The sequence below is a fragment of the Gallus gallus genome, chromosome 1 (genome assembly GCF_016699485.2).
Source record: "Gallus gallus isolate bGalGal1 chromosome 1, bGalGal1.mat.broiler.GRCg7b, whole genome shotgun sequence".
NCBI lineage: Eukaryota > Metazoa > Chordata > Aves > Galliformes > Phasianidae > Gallus > Gallus gallus.
Window position 1 is genome coordinate 115,052,730 of NC_052532.1, and position 27,816 is coordinate 115,080,545.

General features: G+C 33.1%; 1 protein-coding gene across 29 annotated transcripts in view; it reads left to right on the plus strand.

The window, feature by feature from the left end:
* DMD (dystrophin) overlaps nt 1–27,816 on the plus strand; it is a 1,163,614-nt gene that overhangs the window by 559,032 nt on the left and 576,766 nt on the right. For all 29 annotated transcript variants that reach the window (XR_006934806.1, XR_006934864.1, XR_006934881.1 and 26 more), the window contains 5 exons: nt 285–422; nt 2,211–2,363; nt 3,289–3,471; nt 15,267–15,461; nt 22,818–22,990. Coding sequence is in view for 26 of the 29 variants with exons in the window: in XM_046919009.1 (XP_046774965.1) it covers nt 285–422; nt 2,211–2,363; nt 3,289–3,471; nt 15,267–15,461; nt 22,818–22,990 (842 nt within the window). In the remaining 3 variants the exon portion in view is untranslated. The remainder of the gene's footprint in view (nt 1–284; nt 423–2,210; nt 2,364–3,288; nt 3,472–15,266; nt 15,462–22,817; nt 22,991–27,816) is intronic.

Consider the following 27,816-nt stretch of genomic DNA (forward strand, 5'->3'; position numbering starts at 1 on the left):
GAAATATTTTATTTTTTTGCCTTTAACGTTTTCATCCTGTTATCCTGGATGTTCTGTAAAATCTGGTATCAAACATCTGTAGCATTTCATTTACTGTTTTACTTGTACCTTTCAAGTGTCTTCATGTGGTATAGAAAGTAAGTAAAAGCTATGGTGTCTTCTGAAGAGAGCTACAAGTAGCTTTTAGATCTTTACTTTAGTATAGGAAGTATAGGATTTTATGTCTAAAACTCCTAGTGCTTAAGCGGTAGTTAAATTAAATGCCTGTTATTATTTTAAATCAGAGTGAAGATGATGAGAGCACAGTGAAAGAATTGCTGCAAAGGGGCGACACGCTTCAGAAAAGAATCACAGATGAGAGAAAACGGGAGGAAATAAAGATAAAACAACAGCTGTTGCAGACTAAACATAATGCTCTCAAGGTATAGGTGCTACCATTATAAGCATATGCAAATAAAACAGATTTTTCTTCATTTCAGGGCAATGTTCTGTAAAGTTAAATGAATTCTCATTACTATTTAGAGAGAAGTCATTTTAAACTGTTCAGCTGCAAGCATATATTTGCTTGTACACTTTTCTTGAAGCTTTGGAAAAGCTTCAACATTAATTATACAGTGTAATGAGCACTGTTTTGTCACAGTTTTGTTACAACCAGGTGATTGCCAATTGGACAGCAAACACTTATTTGATTATATTACATTTTTTTAAAGATGTTTTGCACTTTTTATGTTTCTCCAACAGCACTCCAGACCTCAGGTATAATACAACCTTATGAACTTAGATTCTGAGTTGTAGAACACTTTTGTTGCAATTAATAATTTGGTTTATACTTCACTAAAAAAAAAAAAATAGCGTGCTGATCTCTTTCAACAGGAAAAGTGACACTCGCTTCTTTAAAATAGTGGTGGGGTAGATTATAATCTATATCAGTCTATCTATATCAGTAGACATAGCAACTAAGAAGCTGAAAACCAAAGTCATACATCTAAATTCTGTGCTGAGAGATTTAATTAAGGATGTCAACTTCCCGGAGAAAAATAAAATGTGGAAGGGGAGAATTTTGTAATTGAAATATCACCTTTGTCACCTAAAAGGCATAGATTCGGGCAGTTGTAGCTGAATTTTTTATCCTTTGTCAGGTGGAATTTTTCTTGAAAATTTTTGTTGAGTTCTTCTTGACACTAGCAATACAGCATGTTTACATTTAATTATTACTTATTTTTGATCATCTTTTGTTTCCTATGGGATTCATTCTAATGTTTACAATCTTGCTGTGTGAATGCAGTAGAAGAACAGCTGGAATATGTTGTTGTTTTGTTCACATTATGAAGTAACTTGAAATCTGTTAGATTTGTCCTGGATTTTTCAAGTTAACCAGAACGAATCCATGTTTTCTATGGAGGAGAAGACTGTTTTTAGAGCTATACTATTGGCCAGGTTTTTACTGGTTGTTTTCCTTTTGAGTTGTTCAGTTGAGCATTCAACCTTGTCAAATAAAATTAAAGAAAGGTTGAAGCAAATTTGTTTGCATATTTTTTATGTATTTTATATATTTTTATGTAAGTTTTTTTTAAAGTTGCTTCTTAGTAAGATGTTATTGGAGTGAAGGTATTTTCTGAACTCTTCATGAATGAAGCTAAGCACTTAAGGTATATTTAATAATACTTTCAATAAAATAGTGTTTTTTAATGTCCTGTTCAAGAGGAGTTTTAATACTTCTATAATCTGAGTCATAAACACATTTGGTATGTAATGGTCTATAATACATTTTTGCATTGAAACAATTTTCTTTTGACTAGCTACAGAATTTTCACATAGGCTTGAATTTCACAGTTGATCACAGAACACAGGAAGCCCGCTTACACTTAGCTACTAAGTGGGCTGTATTTCCTTCCATCCAGTTAAGTATTCTAAGGAGAAATGTTTTATATGTAAAAATATTGATGTATACATAGGAGTCTTAACTTCTCTAAATATTGCTGACTGGCTCACTGGTTTATTCGTGTATCTTTAACATAAACATTTACCTGTCAAACTGTTGAAAATACCCTGTGTTTAGATACTTCCATGTTTGATTTAAATATCATCATTTAATTAAAAATTGTGGACTTGTGTACTTTTCCTTTTTTTTTCCTTCAGTGTGCACAAATGCCAATTCATATTTTATAAACCTTTCATTCATATTCTAATAATATCTGCACTGTGAACAGGACTTGAGGTCTCAAAGAAGAAAAAAGGCTTTAGAGATTTCTCATCAATGGTATCAGTACAAGAGGCAGGCTGATGACCTAATGACATGGCTGGATGACATTGAGAAAAAGTTAGCCAGTCTACCAGACCACAAAGATGAGCAGAAGCTAAAGGTAATGTTTTTGGGGGGATGGTAATGGTAGATCTTTTTGAGAGACAAATTTATTAATTTAAAAAATGGGAATGAGATGAATATTTCAATAGATGTAAAATACTATTATTTCAATAGATTTTTTCTGATTTATAGTAAAACAAATGCTAACAATCTGTATTCAAATTGGTATTTACTTGTACTATCTCTTGTATTCATTTGTTACAATAATTGTTACATAAATGATTTGAAAAACATTAAATAAATTTTTTTGTCAATATGGAGTGTGCAATGTATTAAGAAGCATCAAATGTTTTTTAGTAAAAATTGTAATTGATTTTATGTATCTTTGTTCCAGATGAACAAATGACTTACCGATATATGGATGACCTCTATCTCATGTTAGCACATTCATTTTCATCCGAACATTCATATGTCATTGTCAAAATCTGTAGATTTATTTACATATTGTCAAAGGTTTTCCTAGTTTTTTTTCCTCGTCTTTCTTTGCTTCATTCTCTGTTGAGTTTCCCACAGAGTAAAACAGGAATTAAGCACTGTATTAAATATTCAGATAATATATTTGTAAACTGCCCAAACATTATTTGTCCTGAATATGCTGACCCTTACTGATAAAAAAAAGTAGTAATAATCTACAACTACCCATTACAATGTAATAGCAAGAATCAGAATGTGGAACCTGTTGGCCTTTGCTAACTAATTCTCAGTTTGTACTAGATTCTAGTATATCTACAGCCAGTCTCCAAGAAGGTTCCTTAATCTCAGTTACTTTTCTTTTGTTTACCTCTAAGATAAGAAATAGCTGAACATTTTTACTGTAACAATAAAATTGAAATGGAAGTTCTGACAGAAGTATTTTGCTAATTCTAAGTTCATTGATCTAGTTAGCTAACTGTCCTGGGCCCTGTATTGGTTTTGCTCACTAGGAGATTGGTGGAGAGTTGGAGAAGAAGAAGGAAGATCTGAATGCGGTGAACAGACAGGCTGAACGCCTGTCTAAGGATGGGGCTGCAAAAGCAGTGGAGCCAACCCTGGTACAGCTCAGCAAGCGCTGGCGAGATTTTGAGAGCAAATTTGCTCAGTTTCGAAGACTCAACTATGCACAAATTGTGAGTTGTTATTGGCAAACCCGTATGTTTGCAACTGCTACTACTAATAAAATCCTACTAACATTGAGAGCATCAGGGTCAGTGTCAACTCTTCAGATATTAATAAGAAAAACCCTATTGTTTGCAAGTGGGAAAGTTGTTATATTCTAATACAATAGTTCTCTGTTTTGGTCTTAAAATTGCCCTTAAGTTAAATCAGCCAATTAACGAAAACTCAGCAATGAAAAGCTCATGTTTATTTCTGTTGCTTCATTATTTTTCCGTAACATTTTCCAGTTTAAAAACATCAGTTTTCCATGCATGCATTTTGTCCAGTAAATGTGTATATCAAAAAAGTGTTATTTTCAAACTACCCATTCCATGCCAATTCCAATTGTTTTTATTTATCCATAGTACATCTTTATACCTAATTTAGAAAGAGATTAAAAATGTTCTTCTTGCACTCTGTATACATAGCGTCTCCTTCAAATGATTGAAATCTCAAGGAGTTTTTTTGCAAGAAACTGTACTTTTAAATTGAACAGGATGAAAAAAATAATTTTCTAAGCTAACTTAATGTTTTCTTATTCTGAAGGGTTTAATAAACATAAAATATAATTATTCTTACTGGTTTATAGATGCTGCAGTAACTGGACAAATAAAACAGAAGTAAACTGTCACTATTCCAGGTTTATGATCAAAGTAATATTGGGCAAGTTAGCCATATTGATGGTTGTGAAATAACTGCTTTTTCACTCATATGGCAGTTTTTGGTTGTCATGCCTCTTACTGTGTTTATTGGCTTTTGAACTTCAGATTTTATGAAACTAAATAGAAGATTGACGCCTGTTTGTTGTTAGGAAGTTGTTATATTCATTACATTGTGTTCTTCTGTAGTCTTAAAAATGGTAGCGGAAAAGTAAATACAGTCCTTTAATGTACTGAGTTAATGTAATTAACCTGTTTTTATTTTGAACTTTTTGACTATTAAGTTACATAATGTATGTATAAAAACAATAATTGGGATAGCAATGATGCTAATGGAAACAATCAGAGAATCATTAACTTCGGTTTGTATGTTATTAAGTCTTGTTCCATCTGATTACTCTTTTCAGGTTACTATGGTTTATATTAAACTTGATGGACAGAATCAGTTACAAACCATTTATTTATATTGTCATGGAGCTAGAACAGACTTCACTTTGTCTTGTAAATAAGGTGTTTTTTTATAATGAATATATTTGTTCTTTTGATAAGAAAGAAACAAGAATCTGCCATTTATATAAAACATACTATCGTGGTGTTTTTTTTTATCTCACCCAACCCCTACTATGATAGAGGGCAAGTATATCCATTATAAATTTTTACGAGAAAATCGTTTTCTTTAAATTATGTGAAGTACACAAATTGGTACGTGTGTTTTTGAATTGGTCGATTAACTATAGCCACTGACTTTTTAAGCATGCAACCATTACATGTGCTTCCATTGTTAAAATAAATTATTTATACAAAATATTATTATTTTTGTAATGGTTAAAAGTTCTAAATAGTCTTCAATATCTCAAGCAACATTATTTAATGAAATATAAGTGCGTGCAGGTTAATTACGTTGTACTTTTCATTTCTCATGAAAAATACCACTCTCTATTGACAGTGCCACTGTGGTATTTATGTGAAATGTGTTAGATGTTTTACAGAAGCTACTGAAACTGATGAGAAGTATTGTATTTTCATGGCTCACCTCAGAATGAGGAGGAGTACAAGACACCTTGTTACTATTTTAGTTATAGCTTTGCCGAATCATTGAAACAAAGTGAATTTCTCAACTTCCTTTTCTTTTTGTTCTTCTTTCCTTTAATACAGCATAAGTTCCTACCTCACAGGGATGTTGTGAGGGGTTAGTTAATTGTTCAAGACTTGAGAATACGGAAGAAAAATGAAAACTTGAACTATTCACTTGAACACATGCATATACCAGAAAAAATGCTTTCTGTTAACCACCAACTGAATAAAAACATGTAATAAAACCACAAAATCAAATTTATTTCTAATGCAAAAGAAGTAGAAAATTTCTGCATTTTTCATTTGCAATTAATGATGTATACAATTACAGACATATAAGAGTTGAAAGTTATTGTTAAAAGGCAATGAGGTCTTAACTGTACTGTATATCTTGCAATTCATTATGATTAACTGAATAAACATAGCAAGATGCTGCTGTGGCTTGATGATAGAATTGCATTTCTTCCTTTATTGGAGCTAGTATAATTCTGATATCAAAGTATGAAATCAGAATGATTATGTTCCCCCTTATTTTACTTTTCCCTAATTTGTTGGGGGGGAAGATCTGCGAAAGGGATACACAAACATATAGGAATTGAGTTTCTCTGTCATGGTAGATTCTCATAAAATTGTGATTCTCTCACAGATGTGTAGTAGGCAGTATCCACCAGCAATCTGAAAAATAAGTGTGTGTGCATATATATCTGTCACCAGTTCTATTAATAGTTATAGCTGAGAGCATAGACTTAAAAAGGTGAAGCATAATTATTTTCCTCTACACAAAAGGCTTTATTTATTTATTTATTGTTACCTCAAACACTACCTGTTCTTTATGCCAACTTGAGACATAATTTAATTTATCGTAACTTAATTTGGTCATGTGAAAATTTTCAGAGAGTAGTGAGTCATTCCTTAGAGAAAAAGGAAGCTGTATTACAATAACTGAGGGTGCATAATATGGTAATAAATAAAGCAGTACCAAACTGGAAATTATCAGAGTACATATTATCTTAAGAGTATTTTTTGGATAGGAGGAATACTTTTTCTGCAATCCAGTAGTAACTGTCAAAATTATATACCTACTTGTGTACATACTGACAAAAAAGTGGACTTACATAAGTCATATCAGTAATCTTGTTGGTGACACAAACAAAAATTCCATTGGAACTTATGGTCTTTTTACTTCTGACATATTTTGACCTGGACTTTTTCCATACTGGGAAAAACAATCAAGTTGATCAAAAGGTAAACATCAGGAGAAAGTCTTTTTTCATACCACTTAAACCATGTGGTGAACAAGAATGAAAAAACAAAATAATTATGCAAAATACACATTTATTTCTACAAGGTAAGTGGTTTAGACAGAGTAGTTCAAAGCAATTAGTTGTGACGTAAGTCAAATACCAGTACTTTTAGTACTTCCTATGAAAAAAGAATACCATAAGCCTCACAAAATAAATTACCTTATTTTTTTAAAGATTCTATGAAGCATTCAGAAGTTCAAACTAATCGTCTCCTAATTGGGTACTTGTTTCAGGTGAGGGAGTATGTAAGTATCAACTTCTGGAACATGATTAAGGACTGATTAAATTTACATCTGAAATTCAAGAGTTGGTTTAAATTCACTCTTTTAAGGGCCTTTTCCAATTTTCAGTTAGTATTTCCCTATTGAGCTCCATTAACTTAATGAAATCTAAACTTGTTTTTACTGATAAAATATGTTTACATATAAAAAATATTTTCTAAAATATAAAATCAAACAATAACTGAAATAAATTTGTCACAGCTAGATAAACACAAGTCTTGTATCCTAGATGTACCTGCATCTGTATAGTGTTGATACTTCAATACTCATTTGCTGTCATTGTTTTAGATCATTATTTTCCATGGTTGTCACAACCAGAGGGACTGGAATAAGATGAGTATTTCCTCCTATGTTTTGTTTTGTTTTATTTTATTCTATTTTATTTTATTTTATTTTATTTTATTTTATTTTATTTTATTTTACTTCAGTAAATGAACTAGTAGTGGTTGCCAAAATTGAAGCAAGTTAATTCATCTTTAATCCACGATATTTTATTAGAGAAAATTTTAAAACAAACTTTCTTTCAGATTACCGAAATTCACAGAAAACATTTTTCTCTATCTTCTTCATTATCACTTATAATCTTTAATGAGGCAATCTGAATTACATTCCCTAGTTTGAAAGTGAAGTTCAATACCTTTAACTCATCACATGGGAATGAAAAGCCTTGCTGCAAATAGGACTAAGACTGTCTTAGGATGTTGCCTTCAAATTATATGAAATGGCTACTGTGGTATAGTCTTAAACATGACACAGGCTTTTCTTACTGTTTTCTGTATGGTAAGGGTGATCTCCAGACTTTCAGATTAGCGACCAAATAAAATAGAATCATAGAATCAGATTTAGAATAGAATCATAGAGTAGAATCATAGAATGGCCTGGGTTGAAAAGGACCACAATGATAATCGACTTTCAACCCCCCTGCTATCTTCAGGATCACCAACCACTAGACCAGGCTGCCCAGAGCCACATCCAGCCTGGCCTTGAAAAAGCCTTGCGGTAACAAGACTAGCATCCTTTGCTTAAGGAAACCTGTGACAACCGATTTATCTCTCCATTTGGTTTTCTTTGGCCAAAACTGCATTATCCTGGTAATAATCCTTCCTAATAATTACCTAGCTACTGAAGAAACAAACCAGCTAGTTGCCGTCTTAATTTCTCTGATATATCATAATTTATTAACATAATAAATTATGTTAATAAATAGATACGTAAATAGATAAGTAAACAAGTAAATAGATAAGTAAATAGGTAATAAATATAAATAATAAATATATATAATATAAATAATAAATACATAGTAAATAGATAATAAATTAGTTTGCTATCAAAATTACTTGGTCATACTGTTGAGTTAAATAATAAGGGGAAAGACCTGCTGCAGAGTGATCTGGCCATAAGTGACAGTAGCTTTTGAAGACATGATCTTTATCTCCTGTCAACAATTAAAGGTGACATTTTTATTTAATCTTCTTTTGTTGCTGTTGCTGTTTTTTCATAGATGCTTCGACATATATTAACAAAGTTGCCCATGGAAGTGAATTTTCATATATGCAGTGTGATTGCTGAATAGCTATGTAGGTATATTTAATTAGTGCTGGATTTACAGTAATTTCTTGCCTGCTATTTAAAAAAAAAGTAGACTTACAGCATCAAAATCAGCCTAAGCAACAAGCCCTATTATTATCCTGCATGATCACATCTGTATAAATGTAGATTACACACCTCTGAAAGGTGATGAAAGATTACACACCTCTGAAAGGTGACACTGTTTAAGGTTTAAAACCTTGCTCTTTGAAGCTGTTAACATTAAACACTACAGTGGTACTTCAGTGTGACGGGGATTTTTTTGTTATTTTCTGAATTACTTCAACAAACAGCTAACACATAGTTGGCTTAAATATCTTCAAAATTAATATTGCAGTTCAACAGTCAATTTCAAAATGAAGCAGTCAATTTAGATCTCAAGTGGACTGTGTTTTAACATATCTGTGCTATATTTAACATCACTTGTTTTCTTGGTGGTCAATCAGTAGAGTAACAGATTAAATTCACGACATCCCTGAGGCTTCATGCTGTGTGACCAGGGTGATTCTGTCATCTTAATAAATCATCCTCTAAGTGAGCTAATGTTAACCAAAGTCTTATCATAGGACGGCTGCCTTCCAACATAGCATACAGAAACACAGTCTGTCACTGTGTGCTTCTCCATAGCTTACACAATTTTGAAATTCTATTTTGAGTTAAAAGAATTTGAAATTCCTTCCATTTTTTAGGGTAGCTCCTGTTCTGTGAGAGAGTCTGATTTTTTTAATGCTGATTTAACAGAATGCACAGATGCTCACAATTGCATATCGTGGTTACAAGGATATATGACTGTGTAAAAGAATTTAATCTTCTAGAGTATAAATTAAATACTTCCTTAAGTATGTAATTTCCTTGATAATGTATGCACTTTTACAGCTGAGACAAATATTACGAGGCAAATGCAAGAAATGGCTAACAGCTCTATGGCCATATTTAGTCTATAGTTAGAGTATAAAAACCTTAAAATACATCTTGTTTGCTGGAGGGTTAGACATGTAAATCGATTCAAAATGTGTTTTCAAGGTAATCCCATAAAGCATTCTAAATATATATCTTTAATGTGTATATCTTTAATATCTTTTAAAGCCAGACAAGGATGTACATTATGCAGTGTTCTGATTAATTTTTTTTTCATTCCAAAATGTAACAAGAATACATAAGCATTTGCTTATTTACTGATTTCTATTACTAAGATACTGACTTCTGTGGACACAAGTATGCATGAAGCGGGTAGGGATTATAAAATGCTTTTACCATGACATGTAATTTTGCCTGTCAGTTTTGAACTACTGCAGTTACTGGATTGAGATAATCCATCTTTTATCAGAAGTAATTAATATACATGCATGATTTATTTACAGCGAGACATTTTCTAAATCCCAATAGTTCAAATTAATCAATTAGGTCATAATAATATTAGATTTTGTCTTTCTTCATGAGTAGTAATGTTACAGATATGACATAAGATACACAGTGCTCCATTCTCTTGTATATTCTGAAAGAGCTGGTTTATGTCATATAGAATAAAATGTATTCTAGTCTTATGTCCTAGTTCCATCACATTTGAAATCAATTTACTTAGTGAATGGATACTAATGGGAGTTGTCAGGATTAAAAATCAAAACCAGGGCTGTGCTCAGAATATGATAGAATTTCCTGTTTGTGTCTCTTCCTTGTGTACATGATAGGAGGTCTTTAGTAAGGAGCAGTGAGTAAGTTTTCAAATAAGCTACATCTGAGTTGAGTATGCAGCAGTACCTCGGCCTGAGGCGAGTCCAGATCTGGGCGCAGTTTTCTAAGCCAGAGTAAAATAAAATCCCTGTTAAGCAGCTAGACAAGGAAAAGAGATTGCAAAAACCATTTACCTCTTCATCCAGGGTATTTTACATCTTGTAGGCTCTGAAGGCCTGAGGGGGTACAGAATCCTAAGGATTGGCTGTAGCATCAGAATACCCTGTGTAGTTTTCAAGTTATATGTATTTAGATCCTTAAATAAATAAATACATCCCCCTCCCCCCCCCCCAGCAAAGTTATAACTATGAATATCACCAATATAATAATATAGTTTGAGTTAAAATGTTTGAAGTTAATCATTATAACTTTCATCTCTTGTTTTCATTTCAATGTGAAAATCATGCATTCAAGGGAAAAAAAAAAAGAAAAAAGAAAAAAAAAGAAAAAAAGAAATAATGGGGGTAGAATAAAAATTTATCCAAGTCTTTGAGCCGAGCAATTTATATTTTATACACGTATTTATCTGGTCCACCATACAAAGCATATCAGGCAGTAGCATGACTACCAGACTTATGGGGAGATGTCTCACAACTGAAGCCTAAAAGAACAGACAACAGGGCTTTTCTTTAGGAGAAAACCTTGGCAGTTCATTCAAGATCTGAGGTCAGCAGTAAGACAGTAAGTTTGCACTGTTCTATGTCTGTTAATTGATGGCTTTCAAAATTAAATTCTCCAATCTTTTTTTGCTATTCTTAGTATGTAACATTTTCTGATTTTTTTTCAAATGAATGCTATTGTGAAGAATAGTTTCATTTTTAATAATTTTCTTTTATTTTGTAACTCATAGAATTAAAACCATCAATGCAGCATTTCATAGCCAGTATGTATTCCTGAGTGGTGAAGTATTGTGAAGTAGAGTAAAGCACTCTCTGTCCAAGAATGAATTTCTGTGTTCACAGAATATGGACCTCTTAATTGATTGAAGTGAGGAGGGGACAAAATGATGCCTAGTTACTGTATCATACAGATATTTCTGATATCAGTCTAAAAGTTTGGATTTGGAGTTCTTGACTTGGCTTTGCTTTGAATCATGTTCTATACAGAAGAAGATTCCAAAGGAATTATTTTTTGTATAAACATGGTATATTTCCAAAAGGAAATTCTGTCACATTCCAGTGTTGGAGTGTCAATAAAGTGTTTATTTGCCCTTATATCCCTTCCTCTGAGTTCAGATCACTGAGGAATGTCATTCTGAAATAAAGGAAGAAATATATTTCACTAGCATCCATTTTAAGTCTGAGTCACTGACTAAATCAGACACAGTCATCAAAATACGTATTTTATGTTTTCCAGTGTGCAGGCCTTTCTGGACAACAATCATGAACAGAAAAATCACATGAGAAAATAATTATCACAATCTTATTTAAAAATGTGATTCTTAAAACATTTATGTATATTTATACATCTCAGTGCTGCCATATGCTTTTGAAGACCTTTCCTTTATGGAATTACATGAGCTTTTTATATGTTTTTACTCCTGTAGTGAGGATTAAAGTTTCTGTGTAACTGAAAAAAATGTGTCTGCTTGTACTGATAGAGAACTTGTTTGTGATTGAATAGAGACATCAAATTTTATAGTAGCAATTGCATATTTTTTGCATCATTTTGATCTACTTTTTAAATACATATACACAGGTAAGATGTGCTAGCAGTAGTGAAGATACAGAACTTATCTTTCTGAATGTTAGCTGATATCTCTCACAGTCAGCTTAGGAATACTGATAGAAGACAGCCATTTATACCATTGTTTTCCCCATCATTAATTTGTTAATTTATATTTTATTTATATATATATATATATTTCAGTATTTTCAAATAGTTGTCTAATGTATTTTTGCCATTTTGTTCAAAGTAGAGCATTCAAAAAAAAATTCTTAAAAAAATATAAAACTTCAGTGTTCTTTTTTTGTCTTACTTTTGTAAATTCTTAACCAGTTTTGCTTCATGTGAACCATTTTTCCAGTAGTAATGACACATATATTTATTGAATTGGTATTATTTCTAAAAGTTGTGGATTGCAGCTACCACCAGCTCCTTGTTTTTTGTTTCTTCTTCGTATGATGCTAGTATATTCTTCAGTTTCAGCTGTACATTTCTGGTAAAGATGCTTGCCCAGAATATAGGGAAGAACTGTGCCCATTGTATCTTTGTGATAATTCCAGCAAACAATGGAAGAAACAAAACAAAAATCTCTTTGCTGATTTAAATGATCAATTTTGGGTATGCTTATTCTCCATTCCTTAGTGCAAGATGCCATCTTCTGCCTTAGGCTCTGTTATCCTACTATCAACGAAGGCAAGAGAGAATGAAAGAAATTCCTACTATGTCTTGAAAAACCCACTTCTGCGGTTTCATCATGTTTCGGACTTATTTATTTATTCAGAAACTAATCCATTTGGATTGCTACTCTTTAGAATAAAGTATGAAATAATATTGCCAAATATGAAGGCAGGTTCTGGTGGACTTCTTTCACATTGTAATTCATCTATGTATTTATCTGGTTGTAGTAACTTACAGTTTAACTTATAATATAAACATCAATGGCTCACTTGAACTAGAAATCTCCTGAGTCATGCTTCCTGTAGAACTGCAGCAGTAATTGTCCAGCTGTGAGAAATAACAATGCTAAGTTTTTTGTAAAGGGAATTAAGAAATTGTGGCTGTATGCAGCTCATAAGCATTGATGGAAGTTGAATATTATGCATACTTTGAGGGATGAGTAAACCATAGAGATATTACCAAGATCAGCCCTGCCTTCAAACTGTAGTAAATTTTGCATGGAAGATACTGTTCTATCTCTCATTTGTAGCAAATGGATGGATATTTTGGCATTACTGTAACTAATTAGGCACAATAATCTGTGAAGTGTTCACACATCAAATTTCTATTTGATTTTTGTCCGATTTCAGGAATTTTTTTAGAGCAAGAAGGCACAGAGATTTTATTTTATGTAAACAGTTATTATGTGTATACTGTATGTATACATTTTTATTAGACTAAATTCAGGTTAGAAAAGTAGAATAATAAAATGTCAGAATTTAATTATCTTGTGTGTGTCATTTCACGTGTTCCTGTAACCTTATTTTGAGTGAATATCCTCGCACCCCTTACTTGAATATCAATGATCTGTCTTCTCTGTCAAATAAGGAAAAGCTGTTAAATTGTGTTTTTTGTTTTTTTGTTTTTTATTGGTTTTTTTTTCCATGAAGATCTAGTTCTTCATTGTATGTAGAAGTGTCTCAGCACAGTCTTGAGAAATGAAAATATATTACTGCATGGCTCAGTGGCTTACTGAGGATCTCCCATTATTTAATCAACACGGACAGCTTTTTTCTTTGAGTTAACTGGGATAAACTGTTATTTTTGCAGGGCGTGATTAATGAAACATATAGGGAGGAGGGGACCGATTTTTTTTAACAATTTATTTTATATAAGAAAAATTGTAGTAGAGATATGATGGTAGTAAGAGTTTTCAGTGTTAGCAGATGTCCTGAGAAAGTCATTTTGTTAACAAAGTATAAGCAAAGCAATTAAATTTGCATAGGAAATGCAGCAGAATAATACAATTCTAGAGATAACTTCATGGATTTTATTTGCAATATGCATACATCTACTCAAATGTGTGTGTGCATATTTTAAGACTTTTTAAAGAAAATTGAAGAACCAAATGGCTAAGACTAGTAACAGAGGGGAGAAATCATGAAAAGATGGATATGGAAAATAGATCAATTAAAATGAGACACCTTGCTGAGGTAGTGTGTGGGAAATAGTGTTTGGTTTGTTTTCCTCTACTAATGATGCTGTTCTCTCCAGAACCACGGATGTATTGTCTTTCACAGACGGTGCTCCAGAATCCATGATTATCTCTATTAGGACTGGAGCATCTAAGTAATGTGATTTTTGAATTGCTTCTAACATTTCTTTGAGGTCTTCAATAATAAAGTGTGTATTTTCGAGAAGGCAAGGATCAAGCTCAGTCAATCTGTGCTGCCACACTAGGAATCCTATGTGCTGTTATAAACAAATAGTAGCCTATGCTCATCAAATAAGAGTATATATATGTATATATATATATACGTGTGTATATATTCTAAATGACATACAGTGAACATCTATTTAGAGTTTAGTTAAATGAAGCTCCAATCACACTTCTTGGTATTATTATTATTATTATTATTATTATTATTACTACTACTATTATTATTATTATTATTTTGGTCTATAAACACATCAAGTCAGAAATACAGATAATGTATATAAGTGCTACCAATTTGTCACCTAATATGTCAATATTTTTCCAAAACCTATAGATCAACAGTCTGTTTTCTTTGACGCAAAATATTCAGGGCTCTCTTTACACTTGTTGTATGCATGTGCTTTCAGAATAGCGTGTCTAGTTCATATTTGTCCAGATTTAGAGTAAAGAGGGGTATTGATGGTAATAATATATATATATATATATAAATATATGTTTCTAAAGAAATGTATTGCTGGGAGTTCCTTTGTGAATTTTACCCATTAAAGACCATTCAAATAATGAAATTCCAAATTATACTTTTGAGGATGAAGAGAGAGATTTTAGTATGTTACTGTAAATACTGAGTTACCTAGTTGTTTTATGTTGCATATAGCCTAAGAAATTGTATCTATAAGGCAAGTCATTATTTTATTTGACACCTTGAAATGACACTATTTTGGGCTTTGCATGCATGGAATTTCTATAAAGAAGGACACATTCTTAGAGATACAACAGTTTAAGATGAAATTGTTAGCACTAAAATCTCAGTAATATTATAATCTAAAAGTACTTTTGCATTTCCTATCTTCATTTCGTTGGAAAAAGAGAAGAAAAGTTAGTATACTTCCCCATGGGTGAATTTTAGTGCCTGCCATTTCAGACAAATTAGTGGAACGTGAGTGATCTGTGTAAAATAACTCAAATATTTCCTGCTTTTGGCCTTGTAAATTTTTAATTGGTTCTAGGTCATGAACTGGAAATTGCAACAACTTATACATTTGTGTAGAGGTGAGAAACTAAAGGAAACATTCTGTTGTATATCTATACTAGCAAACAGTTCATGAAGATACAACTTTTGTGATGACTGAAAGTATGACTGTGGAAACCACTTACGTGCCTTCTACATACCTGGCAGAGATCCTTCAGCTTCTGCAAGCCTTGTCTGAAGTAGAAGAACGCCTTAATTCTCCTGTTCTGCAGGCCAAGGACTGTGAGGATCTCTTGAAACAAGAAGAATGTCTCAAGGTAAGATGGAAAGTTTTCTTTATGATATTATGCTTCTGAGATTTTGGTGCTGCTGTTTATTGGCAGCCTGTGCTCACTCTCACATTTTTGTAAGTACTCAACCCCCTCTGTGATTTGTGCATATATGGATGTTTAGATATGAAGACACGTCACTATGAAATGTAAGAGCACTGATGGTTTTATTTGTTTTTATCTGTTTCACCCGGATTTGTAAGAAAAGCAAAAGCATTAAGGTATCTGCACGGCATAACCCTGAGTGGAACAGTGGGAGAAAGGATGGAGAGGGGCAATTCTATATTTACAATTGCAAAGTCGTGGTTAAGGTTTGCTTTGTGTGTTTTTATTTTGAAGGAATTAGTAAGTACTTAAAGCCTGTCCACACATGATCTTGGACAACTTTATTTTAGTGTGACAGATCTTAAAAAAAGATAAAAATAAAAAATCAAGTAGCTGTTTCATTGCATATTGGACTATGAAAGCTTGCAGTCTGATGGGAGATGTATCCTACGCAACTGTTGTAGTTTACTTAACTATACAAAAAATGCTGTCCAGTACATAGCTGTAGTTAGCAGAAGTCTAATTCAGAACTGTTAATGTAACTTCAAATATTATGGTCCAGTTTCTTCATTGCTTATAACACTGAGATTCCTTGAAATTGGAGGATTTTTTCAATACAGAATGACTTAATAAGAGAATAAGATTAAAGTTCTAAGGTTAAGTAGGTGAATGAGTTATCTGCTTCTGCAGAATAGTGTTTGTGAGTAAACCCTTGTAAGAAATTGTGCTTAACTGCTGTATATAATACAGCAATTTCAAATTGCCATCAACACATGGGGGCCACATTTCCATTATTTCTGTGATCATTTGGGGAAGGAAAGTTTTTAACCAAAAGAAACATTAGCCCAGATAAACTAGAATTTATCCACAGTCATTCAGATGAATGCTTGGTGGGATAATTGAAATAGGGACTCTGGTAAGGAGATCTGAAGTGCCCTCAAGGAGCCCATTTATAGTTCTTGCTTAGATACCTTTATATATATGCATACAGCATCTGTGTGTGTTTGTGTGTATATATATGTGCATGTATATGCAGACATACATATGCTTATTAGCTCTTAAATATTAATGTGTTACATTTCCTAGCAGTATAGTTTGTCCAGGGAGGCATAAGAGTAAAGTATTGGAGCAAGAGAATAACTGACAATAGGTCTGTGCGAAGAAACAGCAGATCACTCCTTTTTTCCTTCTTGTGATTTAGTATTGGTAGGTTAAAGGGGCTCTAAGTATTGACTGTACTAAGTTAATTTCTAGATTATGGAATGTGCCGATGTTATTGTCATTCTTCATTCTAAACAATCACTCTTGACAGAATGACTCTTATGCACAGGAAAAAAAAAAAAAAGCATAGGCCATGTAAATCATAGCTAATGAACTAATGCTTTGACCATGTCTGTAAACTCGTTAGGTTCATTACTAGATGGGCTGGAAATACAGTGACCTAGATCAAGTAGTTTACTGGCAGTTGACTTCCTATTGACATTTGGACCATCTTTATCTGATTTACATCCATAACTAATCTGTTCTTCACCCACATATGTTTGCTGCTATTAGAGTTGACACTGACTTTAATAATATTGATTACTGAGGTTAGAGGTAAGCATTGCCATAGGTTTAATTTAACTGAGCTATTAAATTGTTACGAGATGCATTTGTGGGCACATTTCCATCTTCCAAATAAATCTCTCAAAAGAGGTAAATGGATCTTACACATTTGTGGGCTTTTGGAAGGGTATAGTTTTGATCTGAGCCTGCTTAATGAATATTTATTTCCAAGTAAAAGCATTCATCATTGTCATTATCCTGCAGTAAAAATAGAAAAGTAGTGCATAAATTGTTCAGCAGCTGGTTGGGAAAGGTTCGAAATTAAATTGCGGTTGATTTTTATCCCTGGCAGATTTGCATGAATCACATTACAAAGCTGTCATGAATAGCTCTGTGTTTTAAAACCGAGTTTGTAAGTTTTCTTTTTCACTCTCATTCATAAATGATCCATTTTAATTAATCCTTAGAAGGAAAAATAAGTTTATTTACAAGAATATTTCAGTGTTAACTGCTTTGAATATTTTTCTCCAAAGTAAATGTGTATATTAAGACTTAAATCTGATTGCTTGAAATGAATCTAGTTAATCCTGTGATCCAGTATGATAAATATCAAGTACAAATGAAAAAAATGTTTTTATTAATTGCAAAGATTCAAAGATAACAGTCACTTTTTATATCAAAGGGATGTAAAATAATAAAATATGAGTATGTGTATCCAAAATCATATTACTTCAAATATTTAGTTAATTGTAATTATTTTTATTTTTATTTTTTGGCACACTTAGTAAGTCCACAGAAACCTGCTTCTAGGAACATTCACTGAAAGTTTGAGAAAGTGGTAGGAATAGAGAAACCAGGTATTTCTATCTCGTAAAATCAGGGATTACAGTATTTTTATTACCCTATTCAAAGTTCTGTAATGTATGTCCTAATACATAATACATACTTGTTCACCACTGTATTTACACTATTTAAAAAACAGCTTGAATATTACAGTTCTGTCAAAGATGGAGCTCCACCTGGTCATATGTGAAATTACAGTTCATAGATTGAAGGATTAATAAATTGAACTTAATGAGATGCTCTCAATAGGGCAGATTTTGTTGCAAGCAGAAACATTGTGGTACTTTTACCTACTATTAATGGTGACTTGTTTCATTTCAATTTGGATGCAAGATTTATTGTTTTCACAGTACAGCTGTAGTGAAAATGCTAAGTCAGGGCCTGAACCAGTGATTGAGCACCTAGTAGAAAGGCAGGGCCAGCCCAGGAGAGCTCTGCTGCATGCGATGCACCTGAGTGACCAGAATGGGTGCACTCAGGATCCACCCTTTCCCAGACCTCATTTAAGAGTTGGCAGTGGAGGCAAGGGTGTCTCAGTGGAGATCCCTGTGTATGTGAGGCCTTCTGAAGGTAAGTAGCTTCTTTATTTCTGTGTCTATGGCTGTTGCATTTTAGCACTTGCTGCAGCCTGGGGTGTTGTTGCTCTGTTGTCATTGCTCTGCTTTCCATCATGTTACAGTAACTTTCTGGAATTTCATCCAGTTCTCTGTTCTGAGTTCCCTATGTAGCTTTTGTTGTAATTACAGTCTGTGGCTTTCATTGTGTGATCAAGTACAAGGATACTTTCATATCCTTGCAGTTCAAAGAGTTTAGCTAATCATCCTTACTGGCACTAGAATTTTCAAAATGCTTCCTGAAAGTTAATTAAATGTTTAACTTTGCACCTATTGAAGTTAATCTTGTTTTAGAAAATCAAGCTACATTGCTGCTGTTGCACAAGACGTTCCCTGTGTGGTGGTTATCATATGTAAGCTATGTGTCTTTTTGAAGCTCTGAATTATTTAGTATAATATGTATATTCTGAAATAAAATAACTTATCAACTTGAGAGTTAAAACGTATTTCTGCTTATGAAAACATAGCAGGAGTAAGTGCCTAGCATGAAGATAACATGAAGTTGCCTATTAGGAATTTAGGTCACTGTATTTTTACTTATAGCTGTATGTGAGAAAGTGTTTAATAGCCTTTTTATATTAAGAATTGCTGTTATAGTCTCATCATAGTCATGCCTACTCATTTAAAAAATTACATGAACTGTGACATCAAAACTCTTATTTTCTGAGGCTACTTTATGTAGTTAATGCTGCAAATCTGCAATAAAGCCCACATTAATCAGGCTGTTGGGTTGTTTTTTTGTTTTGTTTTTTTAGCTTGTGTTTTTTTCTAAATCTTCTTAATTTTAGCAGGAACACTGTAAAATATGATTCTACACTTAGCCATAACAATTTTCAATTATATAATAGTTTTAATATGGAAAGCCATCTGGTTCTTTTAGGAGGAGGTTTCTTATGTATGTAACTCCTTGCGTAATCATTCTAATAGTTCTTGTTCTGGTTCATTCTCTTGTGTATTTCCAGCCAGCTCTTTACTTAGACTTAAAAATTGAGTTGTTTGTTGCTCTACTTCCTTAAATATCAGCATGGAAATATCTATATTTATACATATTTCTATTCTTTTGCATTTGTGTGGTAGTTATTACCCTCCATCTTCTGAGAGAGAACTTTTTCTGTGCAGAGATTTCTAAAGTGGCTTATTTGGGGTTTACAGAGTATTTACTGTAAGCGTTATGCTTCAGTGATTATGACATCTGGAATACCTCCATAATCTTCCTTCAGTATAGTTTATTAAAGCAATAATACCCATATCAGAGACTGTAAATGGTACTGTATAGAGATTTTTAAAACTAAAAGTAATTCCTGGATTTTTTTCTAGTTATTCTTGATTACTAACAACTGTTCTGTTAATGGTTTTGGTGTTAGTACAAAAATATGATGAATTGTAAGAAATCTATTTGTATGATCTGCAAATATAATCTTTACCTGTCAGATAAAGGCAAATTCTGAGTTGTGAAAATGAACTGGATTTCAAGTCCCTACCACTCAGATTTCTGTTTTGGGAAATGATCCATCTCATCGTTCTCAAAAGGCTACTGTCATTTTGGCTGCTAATGATTTTATGTATAATCCGTTTTTTCTTAAAAATTAAAGCCTTGTGTGCTTCTGTTAACCATGTTACAAAGTCTCCCAAGGCATTTCTGTTAGCTGACTGCTTGGAGCTATTCTCTTGAACATGAATGATAGATGGAGTTTATGTGTGAAATACTTATGTTTCTGCAGACACAAATATACGTGATCTCATTTCTTTTCTTCAATCTTATGCCATTCAGTTGTGGATTTCTTTTATAGAAGGTCAGCTGTATTATCTTTGTCTGTAACAGCTCTGTTCTAAACAAAAACAAAGATCTGCCTTTATAAATCAGAAATTACATGCCTCTCCATAGGCGACTCATTCTGAACTTGTTGAGATTTACCACTTATCAATTCTGAAGCATATAAATGCTGTTTTGTTTGTATAGATTTCAGTAAATGGATTTATTCTGTTCTAGAAAACATAAATTGTGAAAACAAACAGAAGAACCAACACAACGTTGTTGTACAAGATAAACCAAAAAATATCGCTAGATATACCTTTATTAAGCATAATTTACTATGGCCATGAAATTTGGCACACTTCCATTTTTGTGCTGTTTATGCTTTGTACCATCATGATGAAATCAACACCCAATTTTAAGATCTCCTCCACCAAATCATTGTTTTCATAATCTTTAATAAACTGAGCATCTCACAGCTTGCTAAGGTCTCCCATAGTTTCCCAGCAATTACCATGTTATACACACGCAGTACAGTTGCAGAACCTCAGTATTCTCTGCAGGCTGTTTTTGCCCCAGGGTATGGTTTCTGAGCTGTGGAGTAGAGGGAAGTGAAAAGTCAGGACATGTAAATACTGATAGTCTAAAACTTCATCACATCTTCAGTATGTGGGATCTTAAGCTATCTTTTTTTCCGTACGTTTACTTAGAACTTTATTTTATATTTATAAATACATCTTTACATATATAATTTATATATTTATATATACACATGTCTAGCACTTTAAACTTACACATAACTAGATTTATACATAAGTGATCTTCTTAACATATAAATGTATAAGACTTATAGATATATACATGTAAATACTGAAGTGTGTACAGTGGAATAGATTTCTTGGTCCATGGCTTAATACTTGTGCCAGAAATTTAAATGACATTTAAAATGTTGACGTTTGTGATTGATAGAGTCTTTATGATAGGAGATATAAGAACCTTTTGAAAGTATTTTAGTTGTAAGTTTTTAGCCTTATGAACATTAGAAACAGAAACAAATCAGCCTATTACAAAGTTAACCATTTTTTTTTTCTCTATGACAACAATGTGCTTGTATAGTTCAGATTATTCCAATCAGCGAGAGCTTCTAGGAACAAACCTCTATTTCATCTGTTTTGTACTGTGTTGATGTATCAGTGGGTTGCTTGTTCTTTAGAATAGGCAAGCAAAGGAACATTAAGCAAGTCAAGCATATATGTTGTCTGTTATCAGGACTGTAGTACTGTAAAAACACAACAGCTGAACAAGTTAGTTGTATTGAAGACACATTTTTCCTCCCAAACCAGTACTTATTTCTCTGGTAATCATAATGTGAGCCTGAAACACAAGCTTATGTATGTACCTCATGGTTTTCAATTAATCCAAAATACATTTGTGTCTTCCTTCTGGTAAAGAATAAAATCAGAGCAGTACTAAACTGTGCCTGTTTGGATGGTAGACTGAAATGTATTGTGAACAAGTTTAAGGGTTTAACTGGCTTGTAAATACTGATTTATGAGGAGAATTTCTCTGCTAGTAACTTATTTTTTGCATTTAAGGCATTTCTAGTGAAGTCAGCACGCAGTTTATGACTATTTTTTGCTCAGCATTCGGTTTTCCAACAAATTTGGTCATTCAAATGATTCTGAAGGATTTAATGTAAGAAGCTCAACTTTGCCTCCTTCACAAACTAGAAATACGCAGTATATTTACATATTGCTTTATAGAGAAAATAAGAAAATCTGCATAATTCAGTTGTGAGACTGAATGGATTACTAGTTGCATAATTAATGGCTATTGACTAAGGGCGAAGATTTAAATGTCTTCACACACTTTAAAGACTTCAAGGCCTGGAGTAAACTTGTTTTTTCTTGTTTTTCTTTTTTCTTTTTTTTTTTTTTATTTTTGACAGACTGCATTGTGCAGTTAGGTAAAGATATTGTTAACTATTTTCTGTTTCTCTGAAATGCAAAGAACTGAGCATTGCTAGGCATAAAGGGCTAAGTGAAGAAAGACAAATACTGAGTTGTGAATGTCCTGAAAAAGATTGATATCCAATAAACTATTTTTCTCATCCTCTAACTTTTGTATCTATGTAATGTATGCTGAAGCAACTATAAGAGAGGAGCCTAAGCGTCAAATAATTAAATAACTTTCTCAAACATGAGCCTGTAAGACAGGACTTTGTTCTATTTTCTTTAAGAAGAAATGGGGTTAAAACAGTTGTACTCTTGGCATAGGGGAATTAATGATTGACTGAATCAACAGAGCTTTGCTTCCTCTCCAGCCATTACCTTTCTCATCTATAGTTAATTACATCTTCAAAGAAAGAGCAGGTGTTCAGTCATTGTTACCTGGATGTATTGAAAAAACGTTACCACTGTCTGGGCTATTGTTATATTTTTTCCTGTTTGTCTTTTGCTTATGAACAATGATTTTGTTGTTGTTGTTTTTGTTTTGTTTTAAAGCTGATATCTTGTTTTTCTCTTAAAAAATTTGGTGTTACAGAACATTAAAGATTGCCTGGGGAGACTCCAGGGTCATATAGACATTATTCACAGCAAGAAGACACCGGCTTTGCAAAGTGCTACACCACGGGAAACAGCAAATATACAAGACAAGCTGACTCAGCTTAATTCCCAATGGGAGAAAGTTAACAAGATGTACCGGGACCGGCAGGCGTAAGTAAATCTTAACAATCCTTACTTCTGATGATATCTGTTGGTGATATTCTTCCTTTTGCAGAAAGTTTTAAAGTTGCAAACCATGCTTTTTTCTAAGCATAGAAAACTTATAGGAAATTGCAATTTAAGTATTTTTGTAAAATTGAAAGCATGTTGACCAACTGTCACTTGTATTGGTCCAAAACCCAGGACGGTATTGCGTATGTGTTTGTGTCACTACAAATATTGTACCTTTGTCTGAGATAGTATCAGATAGTTTTTCTTTTATACCTATACCCAGCACTACTGATATAGAAATCTTAACCTGTGATGGATGTAACTGAGTAAAATCCCTTGTGATTGTAGGGCATTTACGAATTCTAGGAGCGATTCTAACTGTATGTCTAAGGTGTATGGTTAATATTATTAGCAGCTCTAAATGCAGTGTCTTTTTTTTTTTTTTTTTGTCTTCTGGTATATTAGCCATTATACAGTAAGACAAGGCAATGAATTAAAATATGGAAGGGCATTAAAAGGATAATAAAACTGTGATCTCCTACATGTGTTACTTACTACTTTATTTCTCTTAGTATGTTGTTTAATAGTTTAAAAAATAAGTTTAGCTTTAAATAAAAATCACTGTTTCAAATATTTATTGAGTTACCACAGGAAAGTCCATAATAATTCTGAGGATGTAAGCTATTAATCTGATATTGAAAATGCTGGTATATGTGGGAATATGTAGGAATTTCACAAGGTTGGCACTTCAGACATACCTTCAGGTAACATGCCATTAAAAAATTCATTTGATATGCTATTCCAGAAGAGAGTATCTTGAAATTTAGTAGAATATCAACTTTTAATTACAGTCTTAATAATTATTGCACTGTATAGTAGGAAGGGATATGAATTCAAACCTGTAAGCAATGACCAGAAGAAAGACTAAGACTGAGCTGATCTTGTACTACAGTTCAAACCTTGGTAACACTTTTAAACAAAGGACATACAAATATTGGTGTACATCTGTCACTGCAAATCTGTAGAGGCATGATCTTTCAGCTGTTCAGTGGCTTTGATTTAGGTTGCTGGAGAGAGAGAGAGAAAAGTTTTAAAAAGAAAAGAGAGAATCGTGGCCAAAATATGATTCAGTAATCTTCATATCACCTCTGTTTTGTCTCAAGATTTTGAGATTCTAACATGAACATCACTTTTTTTTTTAATAAGCCTGGGTCTAGTGTGGTAAGAAATATTCCTCTGTTCAGCATGATGCCACATACAAAAATTCTGAACAATTCAGAAGCGGAGTCTGGAGCTGAGCTGCTCACACAGATAGCAAAAGCAGCGTATTTAGTGTTGTGCTTTTTCCAGAGGTGGCTTTGGCCAAAGTCATCAATGCTGGTCTCAGTACTTCAAAGACCAACTGCTGAAAAATCTTAAGATCTTCCCATATGCATTTTCTTCCACTGAAGAAGTACTGTTGGCTGAAAGCTTGGTCCACTGACACTAGCAGTTGTCCTTTGTTTAGACTACAGTGCTATTTAGCCAGCAGCAGATAATATTCTGAGGTGAAATGAGTTAGTGTTTGTCAGGTATTTTGAAGCCATCAGATAAAGGCACTAGAGGAGTATAAAGTGTCATTTTCTTTCCAGCCTGAGTTTGCCTGGGGGTGTCATCCTCTTTTAGAATGATTGGCACCAACTCAAGGTGATGATAAGCTTGGCTGCTGCCCAGAATCACGCACTTTTTTTTTTCTTTTAAATCTTTTGTTTGTACTGTCAGTATTACTGTGTCACAGTTCACTTGGTTTTCTTTGAACTCTGAGATGGTCCCTGTAGCTTCTGCGGTTTTGTGAGGTTCATTTGGACTGCACATGAATGCTTGGGAGGAGATGAAGGAAGACAATACTGCCTTCAGCATTTTGCTTTTAGCATTTTGTGTCTGTAAGGGATTAAACTATCAGTGTAAATCTTCCACTGAGACATGGATGAAGCTGTATTTCTGAGGTGCATTACTGATGATGATCTTTTAGGACGGTTTTGGAAGTTTTATTGGAGCACTCTCTTGCTTTCACGGGAGTGCATGTAAGGGATTTGGAAGAGTGTAGGAAAAAAAATTATCCCCAGTATTTGTTCACAAAGGAATACTGGCTTTAGGAAATCAAAGAGCTGTAATAAAATGGAAGTCACTTAAGTAATTTCCAAGTCAGTTATCACTGTAATTGCTGTAATATAGAACACAGCTACTAGCAGAGAACTTCCTCTACATCTCATAGATGTCAACAGAAACAGTCATGTAGAATACCTACTTTAAGTTTGTGTTTTATAAGTAGTTGTTGTTGCTCTAAAAGACGTTACTGGAGCTGAAATGCCTGCTTTTAATGAAACGCAGTAAGGAATATGCTCATTTCCAAAGCTTACAGCAGTAGAGGCTGGCGTTGGCCACCCAGAACATCCTGGCATCAAACTCACAAGAAGAAATTCCGTTATTTATGCTGTTGTGTTAGCACTGTATTTCTTTCCTTAAATGATAGAGAATACTTTCTTGTTTTCATAATTTAATATCTAAATATCTCATTTGGTAATGATGTTGAATAGGTCTGTCAGTGGAACAAATGTTACTATACAGCTGTTTTCTTTTTGGTAAAAATTTGTATATAAGGCATAGGCAGAACTGAAAATGGGCTTTCCAAGTGTTTGTGTACTACCTGGAAATCACAGATATTCTGTACGAACATTTGAAAAATGTCTAAGGTCAATTCTGAGGAACTTGTAGTCATCACTTTGTGGAAAAGTGGACACATCTAAATCAGGTGCACTTCGAGATTTAGTGGAATAGAAAGAAAGGTTTGTACATTGCCCTATTGCATGTTAGTAAAAGCCTTAGGAATTCATATTAAGCCACAGATTATTTATTTGGCAGAGAAAATAGGGATGGAGTGATTGCTTATATTATTTGCGTTAGTTTTATTTACCTTCTCCAAAAAAACACACAGAATTTTAATGCAAGGAAATATGCCTCTGTCTTTACCTTCAGATATTACTCTTCTCTTTCAACGTTTTGCTCAGTGACTAATTGTAGACAGCAATGAAATATTTGAAACTTAGCTGAACACTTATTAATGTATTCTGGAAATCTTCCTTTTGTGTAAAATACATTTCACACAATAGAAGTCCCAATTTACATCTAGCTATTTCATGCTTAACTTTATAGTGTGTTCCTTATAAGAAATCAAATTATATTTTCAGTTTTCTTTACAGCAGAGCACACTCCAATTTTATTAAAAAAAAATCACTGTAAAGCTATTTAAGTGTTTATGCTCAGAAATCCAGTTCTACAGTCTTTGAAAACCTTGTTGTTTCACGCTGTCATTGAGTGTGCCATTGTGCATTACCTGGAATTAAGTGTTCGTACTGTACTTTCTCTAAGTTAACAAGAAATACTTGAAAGAACAAGTACAAATTCATCAGAACATGATTTTTCAACAGACTAATATTTTGACTACAGCCTAGATCTGTCTTTTTTTTTTTTAACAGGAGGGGAGTGGATTTTCTCTGTACAAATAAATTTCAGGACATAAGTAGTTGTGCTTGTGATAGATGTATAGGGTGATACCAAGTGGAATTCATAGAATCATAGAATTACTCAGGTTGGAAAGGACCTCAAAGATCATCAAGTCCAACCACAGCCTAACCATAGTACCCTACCTCTAACAACCCTCTGCTAAATCATTTCTGAGCCATCCAAATTGCTCTTAAACACATCCACGGACGGTGACTCAACCACCTCCCTGGGGAGCCTATTCCAGTGTATAACTTGTTTCTTTGGTCTTAGTTTTGAGTGCACAGCAGTAGTGCCCTGATTTGTCTATTATGACCCTAGCTGTTTTCATTTGTAACTTCAACCTGTTCTTTCATGACACTAAATTTCAGTGTTCGCTTTTTCAATTGAGTTAGGACAATACAATTGAAATATTGGTACTTTGACATACATCTACTTTACAGCAAGAATAACCATATAGATGCTATTGGTTTCTTATCCCTGTACCAGAATTTAACTATGCTCTCCCTTTTTTGCAGCAGCCTTAGTGTGTTTTTGAATTAATTATGAATATTTAAGAAGCAACATCAGGTTCCTATAGGTAACAACACACAATAATTAATTTTTATAAATCTAGGCTGGGTGTGGCTCTGGGCAGCTTGGTCTACTGGTTGGTGACCTAGCCGATGGCAGAGGGGATTGAAACTAGATGGTCTTTGAGGTCCTTTTCAACCCAGGCCTTTCTATGATTCTATGAAATCTTTATTAGAAAACAGATTTTTAAATGATTGTCTACATAATTGTCAACTTAATGCTTGTGGAAGAACTTATTTATCTTGTTAGGACATTGTGTTCTTGGGGTGTTTATGCCATGGTCTTGTTTTTGTGAACAATAGTACATGGTCTTTAAAACTATTTCTTTCTAACATCATTGGATCAATCAAATTGAAGAAACTTTTCAGGAATAGACCAACAATATAATAATTTTAGATTATTCTATACCTGTAGGTTTAGAATTATAGAATATCTGTATTTGAGCTCAAGGCAAAGAAAAAAAAATGGAGAAATTCTTGAAAGTTTTTAATTTAAAAGTGAAATGATTTTACAGATACTGGAGATCCTGAGTATTTTTAGACTGTTTTTCTTCTTATGGTCCTAAAAGATCTCTTTTATTAGCGTGCAGAAAACCTATTTTTGTCTTTTTCATGTCTTACTTAAGAAATATTTTTCAAGGCATGCATTAGAGCCCAGACAAATGCTATCTAATTAATCTGAAATCTAATTAAAATTAAATCTTCTGAGAGAGG